This window comes from Rattus norvegicus, chromosome 4, assembly GCF_021556685.1.
Source record: "Rattus norvegicus strain SHRSP/BbbUtx chromosome 4, alternate assembly SHRSP_T2T, whole genome shotgun sequence".
Lineage (NCBI taxonomy): Eukaryota > Metazoa > Chordata > Mammalia > Rodentia > Muridae > Rattus > Rattus norvegicus.
Genome location: NC_141537.1, coordinates 125,464,768 through 125,490,564, shown reverse-complemented (window position 1 = coordinate 125,490,564; position 25,797 = coordinate 125,464,768). Strand labels below are relative to the sequence as shown.

General features: G+C 51.0%; 1 protein-coding gene and 1 long non-coding RNA gene across 14 annotated transcripts in view; one reads left to right on the top strand and one right to left on the bottom strand.

Moving 5' to 3' along the window:
* Positions 1-25,797, bottom strand: part of Slc6a6 (solute carrier family 6 member 6) — a 73,795-nt gene that overhangs the window by 21,992 nt on the left and 26,006 nt on the right. For 7 of the 13 annotated variants that reach the window (XR_015685339.1, XM_087656314.1, XM_087656322.1 and 4 more), the window contains 5 exons: positions 24,342-24,458; positions 13,242-13,481; positions 11,813-11,947; positions 10,527-10,761; positions 2,347-2,479 (listed from right to left, as the gene is read on the bottom strand). Coding sequence is in view for 8 of the 13 variants with exons in the window: in XM_087656314.1 (XP_087512440.1) it covers positions 2,347-2,479; positions 10,527-10,761; positions 11,813-11,947; positions 13,242-13,481; positions 24,342-24,360 (762 nt within the window). In the remaining 5 variants the exon portion in view is untranslated. 13 annotated transcript variants of the gene reach the window in all.
* Positions 4,701-10,331, top strand: LOC147994971 (uncharacterized). The gene is made up of 3 exons (XR_015686847.1): positions 4,701-4,786; positions 6,336-6,393; positions 10,250-10,331. It is a non-coding gene; the product is annotated as an uncharacterized LOC147994971 (long non-coding RNA).

Sequence of the window (25,797 nt, the reverse complement as noted above, 5' to 3'; positions counted from 1 at the left end):
CTGCCTCCCTGCACCTGCTAGCCAGCACAAGGATGTGACTGAGAGGTGGGAAAAGGGAATTGCCTGAATTCAAACCCCAGTTTGGCCACCAACAAGCTGTGTAGGGTTGGGAAAGTTAGTTAAGTTTGCTGAACCGCAGTTTCAATTGTACAGGATCAGAGAAACTCAGGAGGATTAAATGAGCTGCCACCCTCATGGGGGTGCCATGTGAATGTCCAAGCTACCTGGCTTGTTAAATAAGTGAAAATGACATTCATTCTGGGACCTGTTTCAGACGCTCGGAGAGTTGGGCAGGCCGGGAAAGAAAAGCCAAGCACCTGAACTCGGGCCCTCCATCCATCACCCTCCCGTCTCCTGAACTAAGTTAGCCACAGAAAGAAACTTGGCCAAGGTGAAGGCTCAGCCCCCAGGGCTGGGAGTCTGGTTTGCAGCCAGGACTGGAAGCTGAAGCCAGCCAGCGGGTGGGCCCCTGGATGGGGTAGGCAGGCAGGCGGACGGCCTCTGAGGGCTTCTCAGCACTGAGCTGGAGGAAGTCCACAGAGCTGTTTGTCTTGGCTTCTCTGACCCATCAGAGCTGCTATTGTTCTAGGAACCACGCGTGCACCACAAGCAGGGTATAGCTCAGGGTAGGTCCGGGTGCCTCTGGTCAGTCATGTTTTCATGGTAGCCATAGCTGCCACTTATTTGGTCTTGGCTCTGACCCCTTTGTAGTATGCTGCGTCTCAAATATTGCTGACTGTGCCTTGTGGACGTCAACCTCCATAAGACTGGAGGTGCTGGTATTCTGTCTAAGCTCCACCCCCACAGCTACCTGGCAATAGCCAGGTATATTCTGCCCCACAGTTGCCTAGCAACAGCCAGGTATGCTCTGCCCCACAGTTGCCTGGCAACAGCCAGCTGTGCCTGACTATAAAGGAGACTGCTTGCCCCCTCCTCTCCCTCTCTCTCTTGCTCTTCCTCTTCTTGTGCCCTCTTCCCTGTCCCTTCTCTTCCACCCCACCCCCTTTCCCTCATGTGCCCACGACTGGCCTTTGTTCCTCCACCCTCTATTCTTCTTATTTCATTAAACCTTTCCATGTGGAACTATGTTGGTTTGGTGTGCTTTGTCTGGGCACGGGCCAAGATTTGAACCCCAACATTGGTCTAACAGGAGGGCTCCCTACAGCCTGGCCAGATGCACACCAGAACCTTTACACTGACCATTAGCTCTGCCTGCACCCCCTTTGGATGCTCTCTACTCCCCTCTCCTATTGTCTCGTCACCATAGTCACCTTTGCCCGGCCACCTTATAAATGTCACACATGTCCCATTGCTTATCTTCCTGCAGCCTAGCTCTTTCCAGCCAGCACACACATTGGACATTGTGGATCCCTTCACTCCGCTTCTATAATGGGACCCACACACAAGAGGCTCAAAGGACTGACTGTCCAGCATGCTTAGCACCAGATTCCCCCAGGTACTCCCAGACAGACTAGCTTCTTTGTAGGAAAATGAGGCAGAGGGCAGAAGGCAATTGCTACTTCCTCAAGCACGTAGGGCAGATCCATTGGTCTGTAGACCTGAGTCGTGATATGCCTCTTCTCAACCCTCAAGTTCACTGTTCAACAGCCAAGGGAGGGAGGGGCTGCTCTCGGACAAGCTGCCTGACCTCTTATGAGCCTCAGCTCCCTCAGTGTTTAGAGGAGAATAACACGCACACTCCCAAGACTGTGCAGAAGTAAGAAGCACAGTGGGCAGGGTCCCTAAGAGAACAGGCAACATCATGTTGACTCTCTCTGTTTGTCCTATGGAGTGATGCTAGCAGGGAGTGGTCAGGGCCTGGCTGGCTTCCCTTCAGACTGAGATTCAGTACAGCAGGGGGCTCTGCACCTGAGTACAGAGACAGTAACACAAGGCAGCTAGGTGGCGCTACTTCAGCATCTCCTCTAAACTCCGGGGGCTGCCAGATCACTTTGCAAAGTTAGGGTCCACACTGCAGGCTGATAATTGTAGCCAGTAGTAGGGCTGCTGCTGGCCTCTGGCTCAGTGAGCCTTGCTTACCACACCCACAGTGCACATCAGGGAACAGGGCAGTGGCTGGTGACAGAAGCTCAGTGGGGCCACCTGGCTGTCCTCCAGTCATAAGGTCACTAAGCTCCTGACCAGTGGGTGGTGGACACCCAGGGTTCTTACTCAGTGAGAGACAATGCCACACAGGGCTGTGTGTGTGTTATCTTGTCAGAGCACTCCTGTGTGCCAATGTGGAGCCTCCTTCTAGGGTAGCACTCGCTGAAAGGTACTTCAGCCTTCAAGAGAAGGCTGGCCACAGTGTGGCTGTCCCTGAGGCAGGGACAGGAGTCCACTCACCTTGCCTGTGGACCGAACACCCTTCCAGATGCAGAAAAAACAGACGAGCCAGACTAAGAGGAGGCAGAGCGCGAGGTCCCATTTCAGACTGCCTGGGTGGTCGATTCCGGAGGACAGGCTGAGCACGTTGCGCCTTTAGAGAAAGAGGACAAGAGGTCAGGGGCTGGGGGTTAGGGGGTACTTGACAGCTAAGCCAGCATGGGCAAAACCCTGGGTTCTGTTTCTGACACCATGACAGAATGAAATACAAAATGCTCATTTTCACTGGGAAGGTTATGGCAGGCAGAATTGCCTTAAATGTGAGGCATGCCTGGGCTACATAGTGAATTCCAGGCCAGCCTGGACCACAGAGCATGACCTGTCCTTATCCCTACTCCTCACTGACAGTCTCTGCCCCAGGCACTGCATGTATGCAAGCTTGGGATCCCGATTTGTCAGGAAAAGAACAGAGGGGAGCAGGGCAGTCAAACTGCAGGATCCTTATTAGGTAATCTTAGGCGCAGTCCAGCCTGGTCATGAGCAAGTCACGTCCCCAAGCCTTGGTTTCCTCATCTGTAAAATGGAAACTGATTTAATTGGCTGAGGAAAAAGGTTCTTGCTGCCAAGCCTGCTGAACTGGTCTGCATGCACGGGACCTGCATGGTGGAAGTAAAGGACTGACTCAAGTTGTCCTCTGACCACACGCCACACACACGTGCGTGTGCACACATACATACACACTTTTAAAGGAGGACTGATTATCTGCATGACCCATGGTTGCGACGACAATCTTCAATTTTGACTGTGGGGCAAACACTGGGTTCAAGTCTCAGTGTCTCTTAAACTGCTAACCTTGGGCAGCCCAGCCTCTCTCAGTATGTAAAATGTGTGTGACTCTCTTCCCAGAACCATCTGTGCTAGCTTCCTTGATATAACTCTGATTGTTAGCTGGGAATGGTGGTATGCGCATATATCTCAAGCTGAGGCAGGAGGATTATGAGTTCCAGAGCACCTAGGACTACTTAGATCCTTTCTCAAAGGAACCAAATCATCATCATCACCACCACCACCACCACCACCACCACCACCACCACCACCACCACCACCACCACCATCAACAACAACAACAACAGCAACAACACCCTGCCCATTATCTAGATCCTTCCAAAGGTATAAGTCTCAGAGAGGCAAAGTGGGTCCTATATGAGCACAGGTACCCATCTTGCTGCAGTGGCTTATGAGGAAAATACCACAGAAAACAGTTTGATACCAAGGTCTGGAGGTGGCTGGCCCCTGATACACCTGATCACACACTGTAGGATGTTAGTATACACACGGAGAAGCTGATGGTATACAGCAGGTGCTTAAGCAAAACCCTGCTCGTGCATGGCTTTCAGTACAATTCCCGGGAGAAGAAGCCTCCAGCCCTGCTCGTGGTCACACAGCTGAGCTGGGGTTTGTGGAGTCAGAAACTGGACTTAAGTGCTGACCTCCGGTCATCTTTGCTAGTCTCTGCTGTCTACACTCCCATTGGGGCCCTCGCTATAGGGAAGGAGCCATAGGAAGCAACATGGGGTACGTAGAGCCAAAGTAGCTGTGAAACCTACTGCCCAGGTATCCAGGGTCTCTCAATGACCCTGCTGTACATGCAGACCTCTTCCCTGGACACTGGCCTCCTCCTAGAGGCATCAGGCAAATGATACACATACACACACATACCATGCACATACATTCTCTCTGTCTCTCTCACTGTCTGTCTCTCTCACTGCCTGTCTGTCTATCTATCTTTGTCTCTGTCTCTGTCTCTGTCTCTGTCTCTCTATCTCACACACACACACACACGAACAGACAAACTATTTATAGACACAAAATATAATTAAAAACAATTCTAAATAATGCAGGGTCTTCCAGTTGTCCACTACAAGCTGGGATCATCTGGTGCCTCCGGGCAGCATCATGGGGTACCTTCACCGAGCAGGCTAATGGTCAATCACATCAGCTGGGCCCCTGCCAAGCCGAGACCTGGCAGCACCACAGAACAAAAAGCCCTTCCCGTTCAACACTGAGCGCTTGGGTGCCAGCCACAGAAGCTCAAAGCACAGGGAGAAACAGCCCATGCTCCTGTGAATGGGCCTCACTGGGGGAGAGAACATGACCTTATTCCACACCTTCATACACACAGCCTTCTCCCCCGCCTGCCCTCCATAGGTGTACCGTCCACAGCTGGTGCTCCAGGTGACTTGCTGAAGTCTACCTTGTTTCCCACTGGTTCTGACTACTCTGTGAACAGCATGCCGACAGCCATCCCCTCAGCTGATGTTGAGGCCGTGAAACCATCATGTCCCTGTTCTTTGGGGACAGTCCTTCAAGAAGTTCAAAACTCCAAAGCCAGATCTTCCTGGTCCTGAGAGCTCCATCCATCTCACAACTGCCTTACTATCCACTCTCACCACCCTGCTAGGTAAGTCAGCTGCTCAACCATGCTCACTGCTGCAAGGCACCATCAAGCAGAGTAGCTGTGGACAGCTAAGACAGCCATATGAGTTCTGTGTTCCTCTGCTGCTGGGGACAGTCCCTATAGGGTCTCGTGGTGGCAACCAGTGACATTTTAAGATAGATTTCCCTGACTCAGTAACTCCATTCCCAAGACCATTTCCTATTATTCTTACCAGCATGAGGGCTCATAGACAAAGTGTTTGCCAAAGCGCCCCTCTGTAGGGTACAGTAAGCTTTGGGGCAGGCACACTGGAATGCCACACAGGCGACAGACCAGTTTCAAGTTCTTGATGTGCTGATAAGGCAGTGTAACACCCTGGGGGTCAGAGTGAGCCTGCAGAGCAGGGGGCATCTGCACAGGACGAGCATTGGGATAGAACATGAATACACACCAACATTACCAGTGGACATTACCTGGGGACAAGGACTCAGCAAAGGTACAGCTCCTTTGCTGTGTGTTTGTGATATATCATTATAGATATATTTAAAAGTTTTGGTGGTGGTGGTGATGATTTGGTTTTGTTTGTTTGTTTGTTTGTTGGGGGTTTTTTGGGGGTGGGGGTGTTTGGTTGGTTTGTTTTTTGTTTTTGTTGTTGTTTTTGTTTTGAGACAGGGTCTCATGCAGCCCAGGATGGCCTTAAATGGTTGATCCTCTACCTAAAATTATACAATACTAAAATAATACAGGTCTGTCGCCAGGCTTCACAGAGCACATCGGGGCCACAAAATGTCCTGTTGGGTTCTGACCAAGTCCCAGGCAGGGCTGAGCTGGAGTGTAGCCAGTCACCTGAATCCCAGCGAGAACCCTTCCCTAGTTCTCTCTGAATTGCTCCCTACGAGGGGGACTCATGGATCCGCTGGGCCTTCTCACGGCTTTGAGTGCCGTGCTCAGTAAACTGTGTTGTGCTGTGCATGAGGGAACGCTGCCACAGGGCACTCTTGGGTGCCTCCTACATCCTCCCACAACACCCTGCTCAGGCCCCACTGCGTCCCCAAGCCACTATAGTAACTTCTTCCCAACCTCTCTACTATATCCTCCACGCTTGTCAGAGGGACCCTACGGTATCTGCAATGCCAGCCCACATCCCTCCTCCACTCCACATCCTCCTATCTCCATCCTAATCTGTCCCTGTCACCTTCCGCTCAAATCTATACGCTTGAAAGAATGTGGAGGGCACCTAACAAGACTAGGAGAGCAAACACAGGAAGCCAGACACGGTGGGTGTGCAACTGTTTGCCTCTCTCTCTCACCCACCTCCTGACTTCTTCCTCAGGGGTCCTGTGTGGTCTCTGAACTGTGGCACTAGTGGTTTCCTCAGCTGCACAATTCCACCATTCACAGACAGCCTCTTTCCAGGGCTCTCACTAATGCCTCTCTCCCCAGGGAACCTTCTATCAAGAGCACCCCAGCCCTCTCCTTCCCCAGCACTTACAGCCAGAGCTTTCCCATTATGGTTGTACTTTCTGACTGGTTAACATGTCTGTCTACTAACAAGCTAGTTCTGTGTACACAGGGCCTGCATCTGTCTCAACCACAGCAGCTGGCACGTGAAGGAGCTCACCCAATGATAGGTGAGGGAATTCATTATAGCCATTTGGTAGATGTGGAAACTGAGGCTCAGCCTCCCATAGACCCTAGGCAGTCACCAAGCCTGGAGCTGATTCCCTTCTTTCTGATGTCCCCTGGGTCACATCAGTGTGTGTCTCAGGCCAGGGCTCCCAGGCTTGTGCTTCTCACTATCTTCCAGAGGTAAGCTGCAGATCTTTTCCAAGAAAAGGGCTACATCTTGCCAGGACGGGAACTAAAAAAGAGTGGCTGGCCTGGACGTGTGTTTGCAGCCGGCTGCCCTGCTGCCGTCCAGTCAGCACTTGGAGATGTAGATTCGCCCTCAGAGTGGGCCAAATCGTTTCCTTTTGACTACAGGCCAGCCGTTTATTGGCTGCAGCAGTCCCCTGGAGACTGGCAGAGGGAACAATTATAAAAGGGCCGCCCGCCCGAGCATGGGGCCCCCATGCAGCCCTTCCCGCACCACCTCCTCCTTCCGACAGCTACGGAGGAAGATTGGCTGAGCAGGGCTTGTTTGCAAATATGACTCATTTCTTTGATTCTAATAGAATCTAATGATCCATGCTGGGCTCCCAGGGGGTTCTGCAGGAGCCTCGGAGGAAGGCCTGGCTCCAGCCTGCTGAAAGGCCAGACCTGGCCCCGCCTGTCCTCTAAGGCCTGTGAGTGGGAGAGGTGACCTCAGAGGGCCAGGACCAGTATGGGATGGGGGCAGAAGCTCTGTGACCCCCACCATGCAGCCATTAAACATACCCTAATGTCAACATAAAATGCCAGTCTCTGGAGCCTCCGGGCTTCTCATGGGGATCTGAGCTGCTGAGGCTGAGGAGGTTACTGGGTTTACAGACAGGGTAAGGGTGGCAAGGTCAGTCCATGATAGACTCCTGACACAGGAGCCCCTGCCTGAGCAGAGCCTGAAGACACAGATGTGCAGGCACACAGGCGGCAGTGCACCATGTGACCTGTGACCGTGGACTCAGCTCCAAGGCCTGCCCTGTATCACGGGTGTGGGAGGAGGGGTGGAACACAGACAAAAGGCTCGATGAGAGTGCACCTGTGTCTTTCTTGGCCACCCAGAACCCTATACCCAAAACTTGTCCAGGCTCCTCAATGCCAGGGAGCAGGCATAAATGCTGGGGCTGGGCTAACTCTGGCTCACAGAGCATATAAGGGGACTCAAGCTTGGCATTCCAACTGCCCTGACATCAGAGGGCTGGGACATGTGGGAGCTACACTTAAGCTACACTGGAGAGGGGAGTTCCCCTCTGAGGTCTTCCTGCATCCTTGGTAACCAGCAGAAGGGAGGAGCAGCAGGGTGGCTGACAGAGTTATCTAGTGATTAGAAACTGGGGGAGAGAGATTTCTCCCACCAAGCCCAGGGTAGGGGGGCAAGGCTCTGCCCCCACTAAGCCCATTACCTTTGGCTCCTAGACCCTAAGATCTGTAAGAGAAACAAGGGAGATTGCCTGAACCTGGGCCTGCTCAGTGAGCAGCGCTGCACTCGCCCACTCCTCTCTGACAGGGCAAGATGACAATGTGGAATCTTTAACAGGGATGCACAAGAGTTTCTAGGACAAGGCAGAGAGCAAGCAGGAAGCCAATGAGTGTCTTTTACCTGCAATATAGGGTCCATCACGGGGTGCGGTGTGCACAGGGAGGGTGACTGGACCCTGCATGCATGATGGCCAGTGAACTGCACACGAAACGTGAGAAAGAGCTTCCCCCAGTGAAGTGTTGCCTTGCTCTTTCAGCTACTTAAGACATCTCAGGAGCTAGCAAGAGGGCTGACTGGAAAAAAGTACTTGCCTCTACATCTAACAACCTGAGTTCAGTCCCTGGAACTCGTGTAAAAATATAGGGAGAGAACTGAGGTGACATTCGTTGTCCTTTGACCATCATGCATGTCCTGATGTGCTTACTCCAGCCCTCTTAAAATAAATTAAATGGAGAAGAGGAGGAGGAAAAGCAAAGGCAGGAACCTCTGCATTGAAACAGCTCATTGCCTCTCCTTTTCACCCTCCTTTCCACATTTCAAACCCAACACAGGTTCTTAGAAGCAGGAAGCCTGATAGATTTGCTGATCTCCTGCCCACTGACCCCCTCTGCACCTAGGATCAGCAAGAAGCTGCCCGGATCGTCACCTCAGCTTGCTCAGTAGCTCCTGGACCCCAGGTTCGGGCTAAGGAATTCTTAGAGGTTCTTCTAGAATTCAAAGTCAGGTCCAGAGCCTGTGCAGGCCAGTGTGGGCAGAAGTCAGCACTCACTAAGTAAAGAATACCTATGGACACTACAGAAGAGCCTGCATGAGAGCCTGTAGAACCAGGGGTTTTCCTAAAGTGAGCTTGTCTCTGTTTTCCTAATGAGGAACGAAAGCCATGGGGCTTCTAGAACAGAGGGCTGCTAGAATGGACTCGGGCTGGGGATATCTGAGCAGGGTGCTGAGCCAAGGTCTTCCAAGACCTTCATGTCACAATGACAAGTAGCAGGCAAAGGCAAAAAGAATGTGACTCCCTTGTCGCCAGAGCCTGTGGGCATTTGAGGAGTTACATACAGATTCTGAATGCCCCAGAAAGGATGTTTAATCACAATGATGACACGACATACATAATACCCTGAAGTGAAGGAGCAGCTTATCAGGGTGGTCATGTAGGGACTCATCCAGTTAGGGCTACAGTATGGTCCCTAGGACATACTGTGATCATCCCAGGACACTGAGGCCAGGAGGAGAGACCACATCTGCCCCAGACAGAAGTGACAGAACACAAGTTCAAACTCAGGAGGTAATGAGATTCAGCAGACATCTCAGAAGCTGGCCAGGTGCCAGAGGACTGGGAGGGGCAGCCCCGGTGTCCAAGCCATGCCAAGAACAGTACAGAAAGGCCAGGGTTTGTGGCCTTGGGCCCTTCAAGGGAAAGGCGTGAAATGCCAACATTCCTTTGTTCAAAAACTCAGCTATATGAAGGGTGGGGAACGGGGTTGGGGAACACGCTTTTAACACTGCCTTTGTTTGCTAGTGGAAAATATACACATCAGGAGACCCAAAGTCCCCAAGGCCCAGGCCCTGCCTAGGAATGTAGAACAAAAGGCCCAGGCATGGCATAGGCCACCCAAACAAGACCTCCTACAGGTGAGAGCAGTTGACCCATTCTTGTAGGAATCACAGCACAGCTCCCTCCTGATGGTCCCAGGTTTGCTTCCTTGAAGCCAAGGAGAGGGATTCTCATCTTGTGGCAATCTGGAACAGGCTTTCCTCTCCCCTGGCTCTTGGCTATACCCGAGGCCTCATCTCAGTAATTTCTAGAGGTGACAGGCTACCCCTGACTGAGCACCCCAAGTTAAGAGCACATGGGTATAAGGAAAGTGATGTACTCAAGGGTTTCTAGTCAATTTCCATGAACTGTTAAGATGTCCTGGAATACAAGTTCATGAGAGTCACCCAATGCCATTGACACAAGGAGATTATCTACATGCTAGGACTTGCCCATCTGTTGTTACTGAGGGACAAGCCAAAGGGGAAAGACTAAGGGATAAGGTCACACAAGCCATTCACTCCTAATGCTCATTCCCTTTAGAGGCCATCCACTCTACAAAAGAACTATCCACAAGGCCAATCAAGAGCAGACCAACCAAACTGAGCCCAGCCCAACCTCATCAAATAGTCATGCTCAACAAATAGTACTTGGTTAAAACCACCATGTTTGGAGATGGTTGTTACACACAAGAGCTAACTGATACATATTTTTGCTATCAACTCACTTTTTCATTTGCATAACTACATAAATGCATTTTCCCCTGTGTGTGATGTTTTTCCCAAAATACATTAAGAAAACTATGATTTTCAAACACCTTTACATCTCTCAACAGGAATCTCGTGGAATAAGAATGATACACTTTCCTCATCTGACAGTTAAAGAATCTAAGGCTCAAAGGTGAGGTAGGGGGACTTCCCTACAAAAATCAAATAGCCGCTCAGTGGTAAACTGGGATTCAACTCCAGCTTGTATGAGACAAAGGCATGGAGTCTTCTCCAGCATTGCATCCTCCTTCCCTCCAGAGACAGGGTCTGTCCCAGTCACAGAGGAAGATATTATCCCCTCTAGACCTGCCCATGCCACTCCTCCCTCCCAGGAGGTAGCCTTACTCCCAGAACTCGATCACAGGCGAAGTGAAGTTGGCGGCGCTAAGGGAGACCCAGTGACTCTCGTTCCTACGCAGGGTGTCCTCCATGCACTGTGGCGTGTTCCAGCTATGGTTGCAGTGGGCCCAGGGAAGATCCTTCTGGAAAGACTGGAATAGGTAGTATGTGGCCCAGGCCAGGATGACGATGTAGTACACATTCAGGAGGGACACGATGACGATGGACGCGTAGCCAATGCCTGTGGATGGGGCAAACAAATGGACACATGTCACTTTCAACCGGGAGGCACTGGTGGCCCCAGTCTGTGGGACAAAGGGGCCTTCTCAACAGTAAGCAGCAAAGAGTCGCAGGACGGAGGAGCAACTGGATAAAGGGACGGATGAGTGACTGAATGGTTAGAGAAATGGCAGGTGGAAGAGTCACAGGGTGAATGAAAGAAGTGGGGACAGGACAATGACTGTGCAGTTGGATGGTTGGATGGAAACATGCATGGATAGATGGAAAATAGATGGGCTGAAGTATAAATAGATGGGTAGAAATGTGGATGGATGGATGGATGGATGGATGGATGGATGGATGGATGGATAGATGGATGAATGAATAGAAACCTGGATGGATAGAAATATGGAAAGATGGGTAGATGAATAGAAATGGAAGATGGATGGATGGATGCATGCATGGATAGATGAATGAATGAATGAATGAATGAATGAATGAATGAATAGAAGGATGAATGAATTAATAGAAACTTGGATAAATAGAAATATGGAAAGATGGGTAGATGAATAAAGAGATGGAAGATGGATGGATGGATGGAAATATAGAGGGACAGATAGATGGTAGATGGATATAAATGTGGATGAATGGATGAATGCATGGAAACATGAATGGATAGACCTGCTGTCACAGTAACTATATAGAGTGAGAATATTGTTTTCTAGATGAAGAAATCAAGGCTCAATAACTTCCCTAAAACCATCCCAAGAAAAAGAAGAAGCACAGCCCAAACCCAGTCAGGTCTCCAGGCTCTTACACTCTAAGAGAGCAGCCAGCTCACTCCACCAAATACTCACAGAGCTAGCCCCAAACGGACTTTCCAAATGGAACCTGCTGTATCTCCCTCTCCCCTGCTTCTCAGTGTCAGTGACATGACAGACAACATAAGCTGCCCTGGATCTGGCACTGATACCTGTGAGGAGATCTAATAAACCCAAAAGATAAAAACCCCACTTAAAAAATCTGGCAGCCCCAGTGCATACAGACCCTAGTGACCCCAGCCACATACTCACCAGAGAACAAGGGGCAGATCTTCTCCCAGCAGGTGATGCCCCCTTCTGAGGTGTACTGGCCTATGATGACCTCCAGGAAAAACACAGGCAGGCCGCTCCCAAACAGGAAAATAAAATACGGTATGAGGAATGCACCTGCCAATATCACAGAGGAGAGAGGGGGAGGCTGTGATGTCACAGTATGGCCGATAAGTCACTCAACCCCAAGCCCTCCCAATCAAAGTTATCAGGAGCGAGGAATGTAAGCCTAGAGGCCAAACTTGGACTCTGCTGAAGATTCTCCAGGCCACCCACTAAGCTCTAAATCTACCAGACTCTTCAAGCCATCAGGCTGGGGCCTATGCCTGCCACCTGTCTGCCTTCTCCCCAGTGTTCTTCCCAATAGAGGTTGCATGGTCTGCTAGACCCAGGTACAGCACAACCTCCTTGCTGGAGCTTCACCCATCTGCCACAGGGCAGCCTGCGTTAATAGCCAGGAAAGTCCAGAAGCAGGTTGGGTGGAAGGCAGGAGGTGGACATCTCTAGCTGGTGGTGGGTACCAGGGGAAGGAAAAGAGCAAAGTATCTGGGGAGGGTGGCCCCACCTGCTGTACACTAATGGCTTCAGCAGGTGAACAAACCATGTGAAACTGTGGGCACCTTTGGTCTAGGCTACCTGCTTTGTTCTGGGGAGCATCTAAGACATTCATCAGAGTTCCCAAGGGGTCTGATACCTATGAGAGGTCAAGAAACCGGGCACTAAGAAAGGGTTCTCCAAAAAGTAGCTCTCTTACAGGGCAGCAGGCAGTACGCCTGCCTTTACAGTCATGTGACAGGTGGTTGCCACCTACACTCTTCTCCTCTGGTCCCCCTCTGCACCAGCGAGAACTGTCTCTAAGCTGGTGCTGCCTAACCTAGACACCCAAGAGGGCTCTCTCAGAGACCTCAGCAGGAGGAGACACAGCACACATAAAAATTCAAACCCAAACCCCAACAACTCAACCCACCACAGCTAGAACATCTTCATGGGTGCCCTTTGTCCCCCTGCCCCTTGGCATTAACGGCAAATGATACAGGCTTGCCATTTACAGAGAGACAGAACTAGCTATGGGGAATACAAAGGGTGAGGTTAAGAAGCAAAATCAATAACAAAGACGGTAAAAGGGAAGGCTTAGAGGCACTCAGAGATGATGGAATACAGGAACGGACATCAGAAACATCTGAGGTTGAGGGGACATGGGTCAGACAGGGCAAACCAGAGGATCAGAGAGGTGAGGGAGGGTCCTCCAGAAGATAACATAGCCAGAGGCACAACTCCACCTTGTTCTCAGGCATGCTGGCCCTGCATCTGAGGTACAGTTGGGCAGGGTATACCTGGATTAGGAAAGGACAAAGACTAGGAAAAGGTCTCTCACACTCTGACCCCAGCCTTCAATTTGACTCAGACTCACCTCCACCATTTTTGTAGCAGAGGTACGGGAAACGCCAGACATTGCCCAAACCCACGAAGCCTCCGGCCACAGACAGCACAAAGTCGATCTTGCTGGACCACTTCTCCCTCTGAGGGGGCTTCCCATCAGCCTCATCCTCAGGCCGCGTGCCTGGGCTCTTCCCTGGAGAAGGCTTCAGGATGTCTTTGTGGAAGTCTTTCAGACATTGAAGCTTCTCCTTGGTGGCCATCTCCTCGTTTTCTATGGGAGGCAGAACAATATGGATGATGAGGCCTCCCCCAGTGACTAAAAACCAGGTCCAACTTCCCTAGGCTGCAGTGGGAGCTTGTCACTCTATCAATCTCCATCAAAGAAGCCAAGATCCCAAGGATCTCAAAATTCAGACCAGAAACACTTGCAACCTACAGGAGCAGCAGGCTTCATTTCCCAGTCACCAGTTAAACCAGAAGCACTGGTGGCCCAGGATTGTCATACTCAGACATTACATTTCATTCAGCCTGTGTACCCTGGACAGTTCCAGCCGTCTTTCAAAGGAGGGAGCCTGTCTTCAGCACTCCACACAGACAGACACTTCTGATTTGAAGTCTGCACAAAGCCCAGCAACTCCCATCTCAGTTAAGCCTCAGTGCAGAATCTGGTGTAGACCCTGACCTACAGGAGGCACCTGCTCCCGGGTGAAGAAGTGAAGCAGGAAGAGAATATTGCACAGGACACGATACTGGGAAAACAGTACAGAAAATGGACAGCTACAGAACGTTTTGTAGCAGGAAAAATACAAGGCTTTCTTATATAGAATTGTACAAGGATGCTTGTGGCAGTTGAGGATACGATGCAGAAGCTGAGCAAGTGGGGAATATGCAAAGAAAGTCTGAGTCCGGGGTTGGGGATTTAGGTCAGTGGTAGAGCGCTTGTCTAGAAAGCGCAAGGCCCTGGGTTCGGTCCTCAGCTCCAAAAAAAAAAAAAAAAAAAGAAAGTCTGAGTCCCTCCCCTAGGCTGTGAACCAGGACTTGCTATTTAGTATCCATTCTTTGGTCTGCTGACTCCAGGCTAAATGCATGGATCCTAACAAGCAGGGGTCTTGCTCTCTGGCACCAGCTGGTCTCAGACATAAGGAGACCTCCTAAACCCCTGGCACAGTTCAGGGTCACCCTCAGGCACCTCCTGCTTGGACCCCACCCTGGGTGGAGGGTTGTACCAGCTGATCATCTTTTAGCATCTCCTTGTGTCTCTGAAGCTTAACTGAGAGGCAGTGACACACCCAGTGGTAGTCACCATCCATCCATTCAGGCCATCAAAGAACACATAGAGATAACCAAGCACATTAGAGCCCTGTGTCAAGTCAGGGCCTTTTGTGCACGGATTTACACACAACGTGGCACAGGACCGCAGGATAAGGCTGGGCTGGGGGCACCCAGAGCTAGTGGTCCTTCCTTCCTGCTCTTTTCTGAGCCTTGGCTTCCCTATCTGCAGAATAAAAAGAGTGACAGCGAAGGTAGCCACATAGCCTAGGACATCCTTCATTTTTGTCTTTATCATCCAAGCAGGGAGCTGACATCGAAGTATCAGAGTTCAGAGGAAAAATGGAAAATTTGAAGTTCTCTTGCAAAACTGGAAGGTCAGGGCACACAGGATCTGTGTCCTTCATCCGAGCACCCACTGAAATACATGCAGGTCATGCTGTCCCTAGCACATGCCCTCGGACAGAGTACCTTCACCTGCTTGGCTGCATTTGTCTTCCCACAGCCAGCCCTACCTCAAGAGCAACTGAACTGGCCACACACACACTTCCCAGTTGCTGTCTTCTCCACAGCCAGACCATAGGCTTATGGAGATAAGGATCTATCCCGTTCATACCGTTGAAGCCCGGCACGCAGTAGGACACCAGGAAAGTGCTGCTGTGCCAACAGAACCTCAACTCCAAGAGGGAAATGGTGAGGCCTTATGCTAAGGTTCAGCGTGCCTGATGGAAACGCTAAGGTACAGAGAAATGACATGCCAGGTCCCCGGGGGGGCTCGGCAAGGAGCAGAGGCCCAGAAGCTCAATAACTCTGCTTCCCCCACGCCTCCTTCCTCTCACTGGCTGGCTTGGGGTGGGGGACCCCAATTGTTTCACTATCTGGCAGTGAGCAGACCAAGAAAGGCTTCCTGGAGCCACTGGGCAGCCCCCGGAGTCCTTCCTCTGTCTGGGGGAGCATCCGCATGGCCTTTCTCTGTGGCTCCCCCGGGGCCTCATGGCTCTGCAGATCCGTGGCCACTGTGAAAACAGCTCGAGCAGCCAGCATTGTTCCTGCAGCAGGTCAGCAGCCCCCGATGGTTATCTGAACAGCTCATTGTGGCCTGCGGTGGGCGCATAATTGGAGGATGTGGGACTCAGCTCCCTCCCAGGGAAGGGTCCGCTCAAGAATGACCTGGAGCCTCCAACTGAGAAGGGCTGATCCACCCTTTGGACACGTCTCAGTCCTTGAGACTTCACGAGGTCAGCCTAGCCTTTAAACCTAAGGGAGAAAGAGGAGGAGAAAGGGCAGCCTGCAGCACTAGGGAGGGATGGGAGCTAGACAAGGGTCTCCTTGCCTCACTGTCAGCTACTGGCCAAGGCTGGCTGGTCCTCTAAGAAGCCAGATTCTGATGCCCTGTGGCCTGCTGTCCTGACAGCCCTGGTTCTACATTCTGGGCCCCCAGACCCACTAACAAGTCTGTTCTCAGAGAACCCTGAGTGTGGAGGGTTCCCAAAGACCCCTGTGTCTAGACTGATTGGCTATATAAGGAATCTATCCCTGTATGCTCTCAGGACTCCATCTGTCATCATGCCACCTGAGACTGAACCGTGGTGGCTGGGGCCTTAGTGAGGCAGTGCAGTGCTTGTCCTCTGCTGGGTACCAAGGTCTCCGTGGGGACTCCTTGGTCACTCAGGTACATCCAGGAGTCTGATCCATCCTCACCATCCTACCTGTAGGTGTGTTGTCCAAACCCATTTGCCTTTGGAGAACTCAGGGCCCAGTGGTCCTGCCTCAGCATCAACCTCAGCTTGGCTGGAAATCACAGGACTGTTGACTTGGGGGCAGGGCACCACCCAAGCTTTGGACTTCCCTGGATCCAGAGATGGCCCTGCAGAGACTCAGGCACCCTGTCCTTTTGTCCTTTTCCCTCTTGCTTTCTTATTCCAAGACGCTAGCGTGTGCCCGAGCGGCCCTGCAACGTACCATTCCAGCAAAACCTGCAGATCCATTCATTCTGTACATTCTTGGCATCCACCCCCACGTCCCTGTCACCATAGCAACCTCTCTCTCTCTCTCTCTCTCTCTCTCTCTCTCTCTCTCTCTCTCTCTCTCTCTGCCTGCAGCCCCTAGCGCAGTCTCCTCATAGGTCTCCTTGCTGCTCTACTGCCCCCCCACAAGTCTATTCTCACGCAGCAGCTGAAGGCAGCTTAAAAATCACATTCATAATGGACCCCAGCTCTCTGCTCATTGCTAGAGGGAAATGCAAAGCCCACCCCACCCCCTGGCCCTGCTAGGTCTCAAGCAAGACCTTTACAAACCCCTATACCCCCACAGTCCCCCATCCCGCCTCCCTGTTAAACACTGGCCCTACAGAAATGCTATAGCTCCTCTCACTCCCTGTGCCGGCTGCTCCAGTACCTGTGGTAGCAGCTTGGTCCCTGACGGGAACATGAGCCTTGACAGAGGGGCTGAGAGCCACTTAAAAGGTCTGAATGACCTTAGGCAAGATACTCAGTCTCTCTGTTTTTCAATGTTTTCATTGAAGCAGTAGTGCCTGTCTTGGAATACAGAGAAAGAAACAAGGGGGTGCACAGGATAGCTCAGAACAGCAAATGGCATATAGCAAGCACTCCCTAAAGTAATAGCTGGTGTCATTATTACCAACCCCACGGTGGGCAAGGCCTTCAACCCACACAAGGGGATATGAGCAAGGTCAAGTCAACTCTGAATCCAGGTCACGGGAATGAGCTGGTACCACCCAGACCCTGAGGCTTTCTCTGCCTCTGCCAGCTCTCTATTGGTCCAGCCTGACTTCTATGAGACACCCTCCCTATGGTCCACCTTTACAGACTCACAGTTAGGCCAGTCCACCCCCATGGTGATCAAGTGGCCACAGTACAGGCGTAGTGACTCCCTTTCACACCATCTGTCTGCAGCCTGCTTCTCCAAGCCAGGAGCTGTTTCTCTTGGCTCAGGGCCCAGGGTTGTTCTGCAGTGGTGAAGACGCCTAATTCTCATTCTGGGAGCTTCCTCGTGGTTACCACAGCTACAGGTGATTAGAATGCATGGAGTTATAGGCTCCAGGACTAAGTGTCCCTCCCCATACAACTGAAAACACTGTCCCTTTTCCTGGGCTGGCATGCCAGATGTGGCTGTGCCTGAACGCTGGCTTGCTTGAAGATCACTGACAAGTTTTGCCACATACACAGTCAGGTTGACCCTGGGGCCAGTGACGTCAGCCAGATGTACTTTTGTACCCTCTGTCCAGTTTAAAAACATCAGACATTTTTTTAGTATGTAGGCTAAACTATATCAGAATTGTTTCCCATTCTGTCATTCTTTGGAGGACAGGAAGGGAGCTGTGCAGAGGGGGAAGACAGGGTCTCATGTATCCCACACTGGCCTTGAACTCACTAATAGCAGAGATGACCTTGAACATCTGATTCCCCCTTCCTGCCTCCATCTTTCCCTTTGCAGTGCTGGAATTACAGGTCAGCACCATCCCACCAGGCTTATGTAGCTCGGGGGGTTTGAACCAAAGTCCTGGCATGTGCCAGGCAAACGTTCTACCACTGAGCTGCTACTCCACAGCTGAGACTTCCAATGTGTTCCCACATAACAGATCAGATGGGTACACAGAGAAATGGTAGCCCACCCCAGGCCATACACAGGGGCCAGGGCAGAGGGAGCCAGAATCCCCCATCTTGCTTCACACCTACAGCAGTAGAGATCAGAAGAGTCTATTGAACAAACAAAGGGCTGCTGGGTCAGAAAAATGACCTGTCTGCTGCAGAGCTCACAGACAGGGGACTCAAGAGACAGCTCCTGCCAGCTTCCCTCTCAGGGCCTGTCTAGCCCCTGTGGCCCTCAGACATCCATGTACCAGCCAAGCAGGTCTTGAAGTTGATTTAAGCTGCCCCTACGTCCCCAGCATTTGCCTTTATACTCTAAGACAAGGGAGCACCAAATCCCAGCTCTCAGTGTTAGCACTCTCCTGCAGAAGCTTGATCCCCTTGAACAAAAGACCCCCACTAGAAACGATTAAAGTTTTATTGCTGACACTTTCACCATCCAGTATCTCTTATCAAGGACTCAGGCATGGGTCTGTTTCCTCTTGTGCTTGTCCCCACCCCACCCCACCCCAGTGCCTAGCACACAGCATATCCTCACAAAACTTGGTGAGAGACTGGGCTGTCACTCGGGGAGCCTCTGCAGGAGGAATGAGATGTTCTGTGTACAGTGTGAGCAGCTCTCAAAACTGGGACAGGGGACAGGTCTGACACCCACTGCAAACGTGGAGACATCTTAACCCTGCAGAGCCTGTGGCTAGACCCCTTTGTAGTGTCCCTTCTAGAAAAGAGCCTCCCTCCTGTCCTTTCCCTATTCACTGCGGAGCCAGTAGTAGTAGGCAGAAGCCTCCAAGGGGAGGCCATAAAGATGCTGTGTGACCCAGGGCAAGGAGCAGCCTCTCTGTGCTTCACTTCACTCATTGGCATACACTTGAATAATTAATAATAATGGGGTTAGGGATTTAGCTCAGTGATAGAGCACTTGCCTAGCAAGCGCAAGGCCCTGGGTTCGGTCCCCAGCTCCGAAAAAAAGAAAAGAAAAAAATAATTAATAATAATAATAATAATAATAATAATAATAATAATAAATATATTTGGAACCTGTAAAGAGAGTTATAGATTTTCAGTGTTCTCGACATACTGTAAGTAAATAAGACATGCCTTAATCACCTTGCTGATGGCACCACCCAGAGAAGTGAAGTCACTTGGTCATGGCCCCATGATGTATACTTGAGCTGTGAATGGCTCCTGGGTTCATCCAAACTTCCAAAGCCATGTTCTCAACAACTTGTGACAGTCAATGGATACCATCTGTACAACTTCATAAGTAAATGGAGCCTGGTGCCTTTAAGAAGCCAGCTACAGGGCTGGAGGGATGGCTCAGTGGTTAAGACTGTTTATTGCTCGTTCAGAGGATGCTACTTTAGTCTCAGCACCATGGTAGTTCACGACCTGTGAGTCTAGTGCCCAGGTGATCCAACACCCACTCTGGCTGGCATGTGGTGCACAGACATGCATGCAGACAGAATACTTATAACCATAAAATAAAACTAAATAAACTCTTTGACTAAATGAGAAGAGGAAGAGGAGGCGGCCAGCTATAGGCTGATGAGATGGCTCTGTGGGCAAAAGTGCTTTGCCACAATTCCTAGAACCCACAAGGTGGAAGGAGTAAACTGACTCCAGAAGGTTGTCCTCTCACCTTCACACACACACACACACACACACACACACACACACACACACATACACACATACACATTCAATAAAAATCATTTTTTAAAAATTAAAGACAAGCTGCAAGCCACTGAGCCAGTTGACAGATTAGGGAACCAAACTCAAGGGGAAACAGGGAAGTGAGGGGCCACATGACATGACAGGCTGGGCCAGGGGTCATGAGACTGTGTTGTGGGCACAGATAAAACAACACTGCACAGGGGCCTGCTTCTGTCAGCAACAACATCTCACAGATCAAAAGGGGTCCGTTGGTACAGTCTCTACAGACTAATACATACATCCAAGTGCAAGGAGCAGGAGGGCTGGGATCCATTAGTAATGTCTGAGTAGGAGGGCTGGGATCCACTAGAATTGTCTGCCAAGGGTACGCTGTTCTACTCAGGTTCCATGCTTGGCCCTACAAAATGTTTAGCGGAAGCTCACTGAATCAAGTGAGCTGAGTTAACAATGCAGCTCTGCTCTTTAAGCAGTGTAAATGCTTCTGTTAAGAGGACATAAGAGCCAGGTAATCTCAGCTGTTGGGAGGAAGCACCAGGATCAGGAGTTCAAGGTCATCCTCAGCTACATAGTAAGTTTCAGGTTAGCCTGGGCTACATGAGACTGGCTCAAAAAAAAAATTAAGGATAAATTAATTTTTTAAAGCCTTTGTTTTTTTAAGTACATACACCTTTCACAGATTTGATCATTTAATTGAATCACATAGCCTTCATCTTTTGGTTATCTATTTGTACAACGTGACAACTGAACCATCTCCAGGGGTTTGGCAGGCAAAAGGAAAATGGGCACCTCGAAACTCCCAACACCAAAGGTGCCTCTGGGACGGACCCCCTGGGAAGGCATCCTCCGGGGAGTCTTAAGAGATCTGGACTGCACTGGTCTATTTTCCAACTTCTCTAGCACATTGCCCTCTAAACACAAAGAAAAAGGGGTGTGACCCAGACCTGAGCCCTCCAGTTCCACTTCAGTCAGACCACTGGCCCACCTCAGTCATCGTAACCCCAGTGAAGGCAGGGCAGGAGAGGCTTGTCAGGATATATATACTTGGATCATTGGCTTGAGCCACAGTGGCTTGTCCCCATGAGGTCAACCAGGAAGCTGGCAGTTTCCCTGGCCAGCAACAGAGCACAAAACAATGAACAGCCTTGCTCTCCTCCAAGTGAAAGTGAACTTGCATTATCTTAGCTCTCCATCTCTGGGCAGGGTGACTGTCTACCTGAGACACAGCATCCCTCCCACTCTAATGTGGCTGCAGCCCCACCCTCTGAAGCCCAGGATGGGAGGCTGAGGCTCAGAGCAGATACACTCTTGCCCCAAATACTCAGGATTTATACCCAGAATCCAGGACACTGGTGTCCCCCAGGATGCTAGAGAACCTCCAGATAGAACCTGCAAATTTAAATAATGCCGTTTACCAGCTTACAGGGCCAAGAAGAGACAGCAATGTGGGTTCTGTTTACAGCCGCGCACACAGCTGGAATCTATATCCAGATAGTTCATGCTTCCCACCACACTGCCATCAAGCGAGACCTAACCAAAAGACCTGGTGGTACAGAGTTCTGAGGAGAGCGGAAAGAATACACAAAGACAGTCAGACTAGGATCTGGAGGACTGGTTCAGCAGTTAAGAACACCAGTGCTCTTCCAGAGGACTTGGGACCCATTCCCAGCACACACATGGTAGCTCAAATATGTATGTATGTATGTATGTATGTATGTATGTATGTATGTATGTATATGGCCAGGCATAGTGGTACACATCTTTAATCTCAGCACTCAGGAGGCAGAGGCAGTTGGAGTTGGAAGCTAGCCTGGTTGGTCTATATAGCAAATTCTAGTCCAGACAGAGCTACACAATGTGAGACTCTGTCTCAAAAACGCAAACAAATAAATAAGACAGCTCTACTAGACCTGGCAAATAAAAGTGACCTGAGGAAGCCAGTACCTGTGGACACAGGACCTCCAGGTCAGGTTTAAACAGTGGCCACTGTCCCACTGAGGGGTAAAAACACTTTCATCTACAAGTCCCAGCTACCCCTGAGTCCCTGGTTAGCTCTCCTTCTAGCTCAGGAAGTGAGCCTGAAGGGTCTACTTGGGTGTTATGTGACCTTCGGTCATTTAACCCCAACACCCTAGAGCTACACTCTGTCCCCCCTGAGCAGACCTACTCTGGGGATGGGTGCAAGGCAGCTGTTTTGTGTTGCAAAGAACCAATGGGTAGCTGACCTTCCTTAGACCCACCACTGATGATATGGGGAAGACAGTGTCTGTCAGCACAGGGCTAGCACCAGACTCCAGAGATGAAGCCAAGCTCTGCAAAGGACAGGGCCAACCTTCTACAAAAAAACGTGACTCCAGGCCTGGCTCAGAGGAGCAGTAATTCTCCCTGATGGCAGGAGGTGGCTGTGTGGAAACAAAGCCCCATCTGTCACCTGCCTGTCATCTACTTGTTTGGTCTGGTTACAGGGTCATCCTATTGTTCCCTAGAATCTGAAACAGTGGGAAAGCAACATAAAAATTATGGGAAGTTCATAGGAAAGACAGGAGGGGCTTCCAAGGTAAGAAGAGGCTGCAAAGAGGAGGTCCAGGAAAGACCCCTCCCCTCCGAGCGGGACCCCCAAAGCCTAGGCTGGGGGCTGGGGACTGGGGACTGGGGGCTGGGGGAATAAGGTCTAGCCACCAATTCTATCCAGCAGATCTCCAGCTTATAATAACAAAGCTGTACAGTAGGAGGGGGAGGAAAGGAGGAGGGGAGAGAAGGAAGGGAGGGCAAAAAGGAGGGGGGAGGCAGAAGAAGGAGGAAGAGAAGGGGGTTGAAAAGAGGGAGGAATTGATGGGGGAGGGAGAAGGAGGAAGTAGGGAGACATGATTACACCATGGTGTCTCCCGGGTGCTCAGGGCCTGTCTTAGAAGCAGGGCTGGGGTGTGTGCACCTAGGGACTGTGTATTCACAAAGCTTCAGGGACACCTCGCCTAGTTCCTGACCTGGCCAAACACCTGTCTGCTTCAGTCTCTAGGTGGACAAGGTCTAAGCTCTAAAGGGGCAGCTCTGCCCCTCCCCCTCCCCACCCCTTTCTCCTCCTCCTCAGCTGAGCAGCCAGGGGAGGGTGAGTCAGCAGGCACCCGCTCCTGGCACTGACTCACCCGGCCACAGGGCTGTCATTCACCTCTAGCAGCCTCACTTCCCTAGCATCAGGGCCATGGGCCTCTTGTAGTGGGGGTGGGGCACCAGGGTCCTGGGGCAGGAGCCCAGGATTATTCCCGGAGGCCTCTATCATGTCTACAGACTTCCTCTTTTCAAGCTACAGAAACCCAAGGCTGCACCTGTGTACTCTATGTATGAAAGGGAAACAGGCCTTTTCTCTTTTTCTCTCTGCAGAAATGCAAAAGAAGCCCCAAGTGTTAGCCATGCCACCTTGGAACCCCTCCACACGACCAGGCCCCTAATGTAACCATTGGTGCTGTCTGAATTCCTGTTTCATGGAGAGCAGGCTATGTACTCTGGTCTGTGACCTCAGGCAAGTCACTGCCCCTGGGCCTCAGCCTTACCCTCTGAGCAGTAGGCACAATGTCTGGGTGATATTTTTAAATGCACCCCTCCCTGCAGTGTTCCTCTTTTAATGTTTCTTTCTCCCCTACAAGAAGGATATTCTTCCTCACTCACACCAAAGCCCAATCAGATTATGGACCTAAAATCATGGCACCCTCTCCCCAGAGTCACCCTCTGTTCTGAACAAAAGAAACATTGTACCTGCTTCCTTACCCCACCCCCCTTGAAGCTGAAGACCTCCAAAGGATTCTTCCGAACAGTCCACATCTTGGCTCCAGAGTGCCCTTGATGAGGAACACTAGACCATCCAAGAGTAATGATCAGAACCCTCACCAGGCAGTAACAGCCAGCCTCCAGGGCAATGGCCTCATGGCCTCTCTCAACCTACCACCAGCCTGTGCTCAGCTGTCTGTCACTCACCCCGCCCACTGAGAGTCCTAGCTGTTTCCTGACGTCAATCACAGTAAACACATCAAAGGGTGTTGAGGGGCCTGCTGATGCTCAGTGCAAGCACGCCCTGCAGAGCCACAGGGCAAAGCACAGTGACAGACAGACAGACACTTAGAATGTGCTTGAAAGAGAGGAAAGATAACCTGGAACCTGTTCTCAGCCACAGAGCACAACCTCCCTAAGAAGATGAACAGTCTTTTGGTGTTTTGGAGAGCCCCAAATCTTCCCTTCAATTTCTATCACACACACATTCCTTGAGTAGCAAGCTCTCCAGGTGGGTGACTTTGTGTGAGCCTACTGAGGTGTTTCCCCAAAGGTTTGTCAAATACCAGGAAATTCCCTTGGAAGCTGCATGATAGGCCCACAGAAGCGTATCCAGATACAATCCCACTCTGTAGTTGAGGAAATCAAGGCCGTGGCCCTACCGCACTCTATCATGGGTAGCCCAACACAATTGGCCACAGGAGACATGCTCCAGAGAGGGAACTGGAGGGAGGTGGGGGGAGTGGGGACACTCCTAACACCCCCACCCTGTGGATATAGTAGGCTCCAGAGGCAGAGAATAAACTCCTATTGCAAACCTGGGTGCACGGGAGTCATATCTAACTCTGTCAGGCTGACGGACGTTGGTGCAGCGGGTGGCGGTGGCAGCGACTTCCAGGGCTACAAGATGGTGCCTAACACCAGCTACTGCTTGGCTAGAAGAAAAACTCAGCATTAAAATCCATGTGGTGAGTATGTGGAGGTTGACACAATTAGCTATGTCTTCCTCCAAGCACAGGGCATCTCCCAGGGCAACCCCCGCATCTGCCTCTCCACTGCTAGCCCAGGTAAGGTCTTGTGATGCCCGCCGAGGGCACAGCACTGCCTTCTCATGACCCGCCACTTTGGGTGGGCATCATAAGATACCAACTCTGGAAACTCCTTGGAGGTGTGGCCCCACCAACTCACTCCTAGCAGACTCCACCTGGCAGCCAGGTCAAACCCAGCTCAAGAACTACCAATGAGTCCCAGCTTCCTGCAGAGCTCTGACATTCACTAGAACCTAAGTGTCAACAGCCCTTTCTGTTCAGTCCTGGGTGGGTGGGGACTTCCTTTTGTGATCCAGGACTGCCACATTCTCCTGGTATTTCTCTTTCCAGCCTCTGTTTGGAGCACCTAAGCCACTTTGTACACCTCAGATCCTGCCAGATCCTCCCACATCAAACCGTCCATTCACCAGGGGCTGAGCTCTGGTTCAGAATTGGGAAACTTTGGGCAAAGCTTCAAGATCAGTTTGAGAAACCTCGGTTTTTTTTTTTTTTTTCTTTTTTTGACACATGGTCTCACTATTGAGTCCTGGCAGGCCCAGAACTCATCATAAACCAGGCTGGCCTTGAACTCAGAGAGCTTCATCTGCTTCTACCACTCCCAGCCAGTCTGCTCTTGGCCTGAGCCTGTAGAACCCTGAGACAGAATCTAGAGCGTGAGTACCTAGACCCATCTGGACCTCAAATCTTTAAGGTGGAGCCCAGAAATCTCACTTGTTAACATCGGCTTCCCAGGAGTCTTAGAAATAAAAGAAGCTGGGAAGGGCGGGGCTGGAACCTGGGAGGCACTGGATAAAATATCAAACAAAACTGACCAGCGGAAGAGCCGTTGGTTGGCTGGTGCAGCGCACATGTGCCAGCCTGCATGCACTGGGGGCCTAGCAAAGCCAGAGGCCTTTCAGAGGCCCTTCTCTGGCTGCTCCTTACCAAACCCACTCCTTTTAGTTCACAAAGACAGAAAACCAGGCTTAGGGAAAACACATACCCTGATCCCAGGTAACCCAGCAAGCTTCCAATTCTAGACAAGGCCAACACACTTCATCTGCCTTCTTCTAACTGGGAGGAGTTTGAGAGACAAAGGTGAGGGCTGGTGGGTGACTTCTGAGGCCTGCCTGTCTGATCCAAGCAGAAAGTGTTACAGACCACACCCGACCGCAGTGGGCAGCCATGGATACAGAAGGTCCACCTTAGCTCAGCATCCTGGTAAGGGCAAAAATCTTCCAGGCTA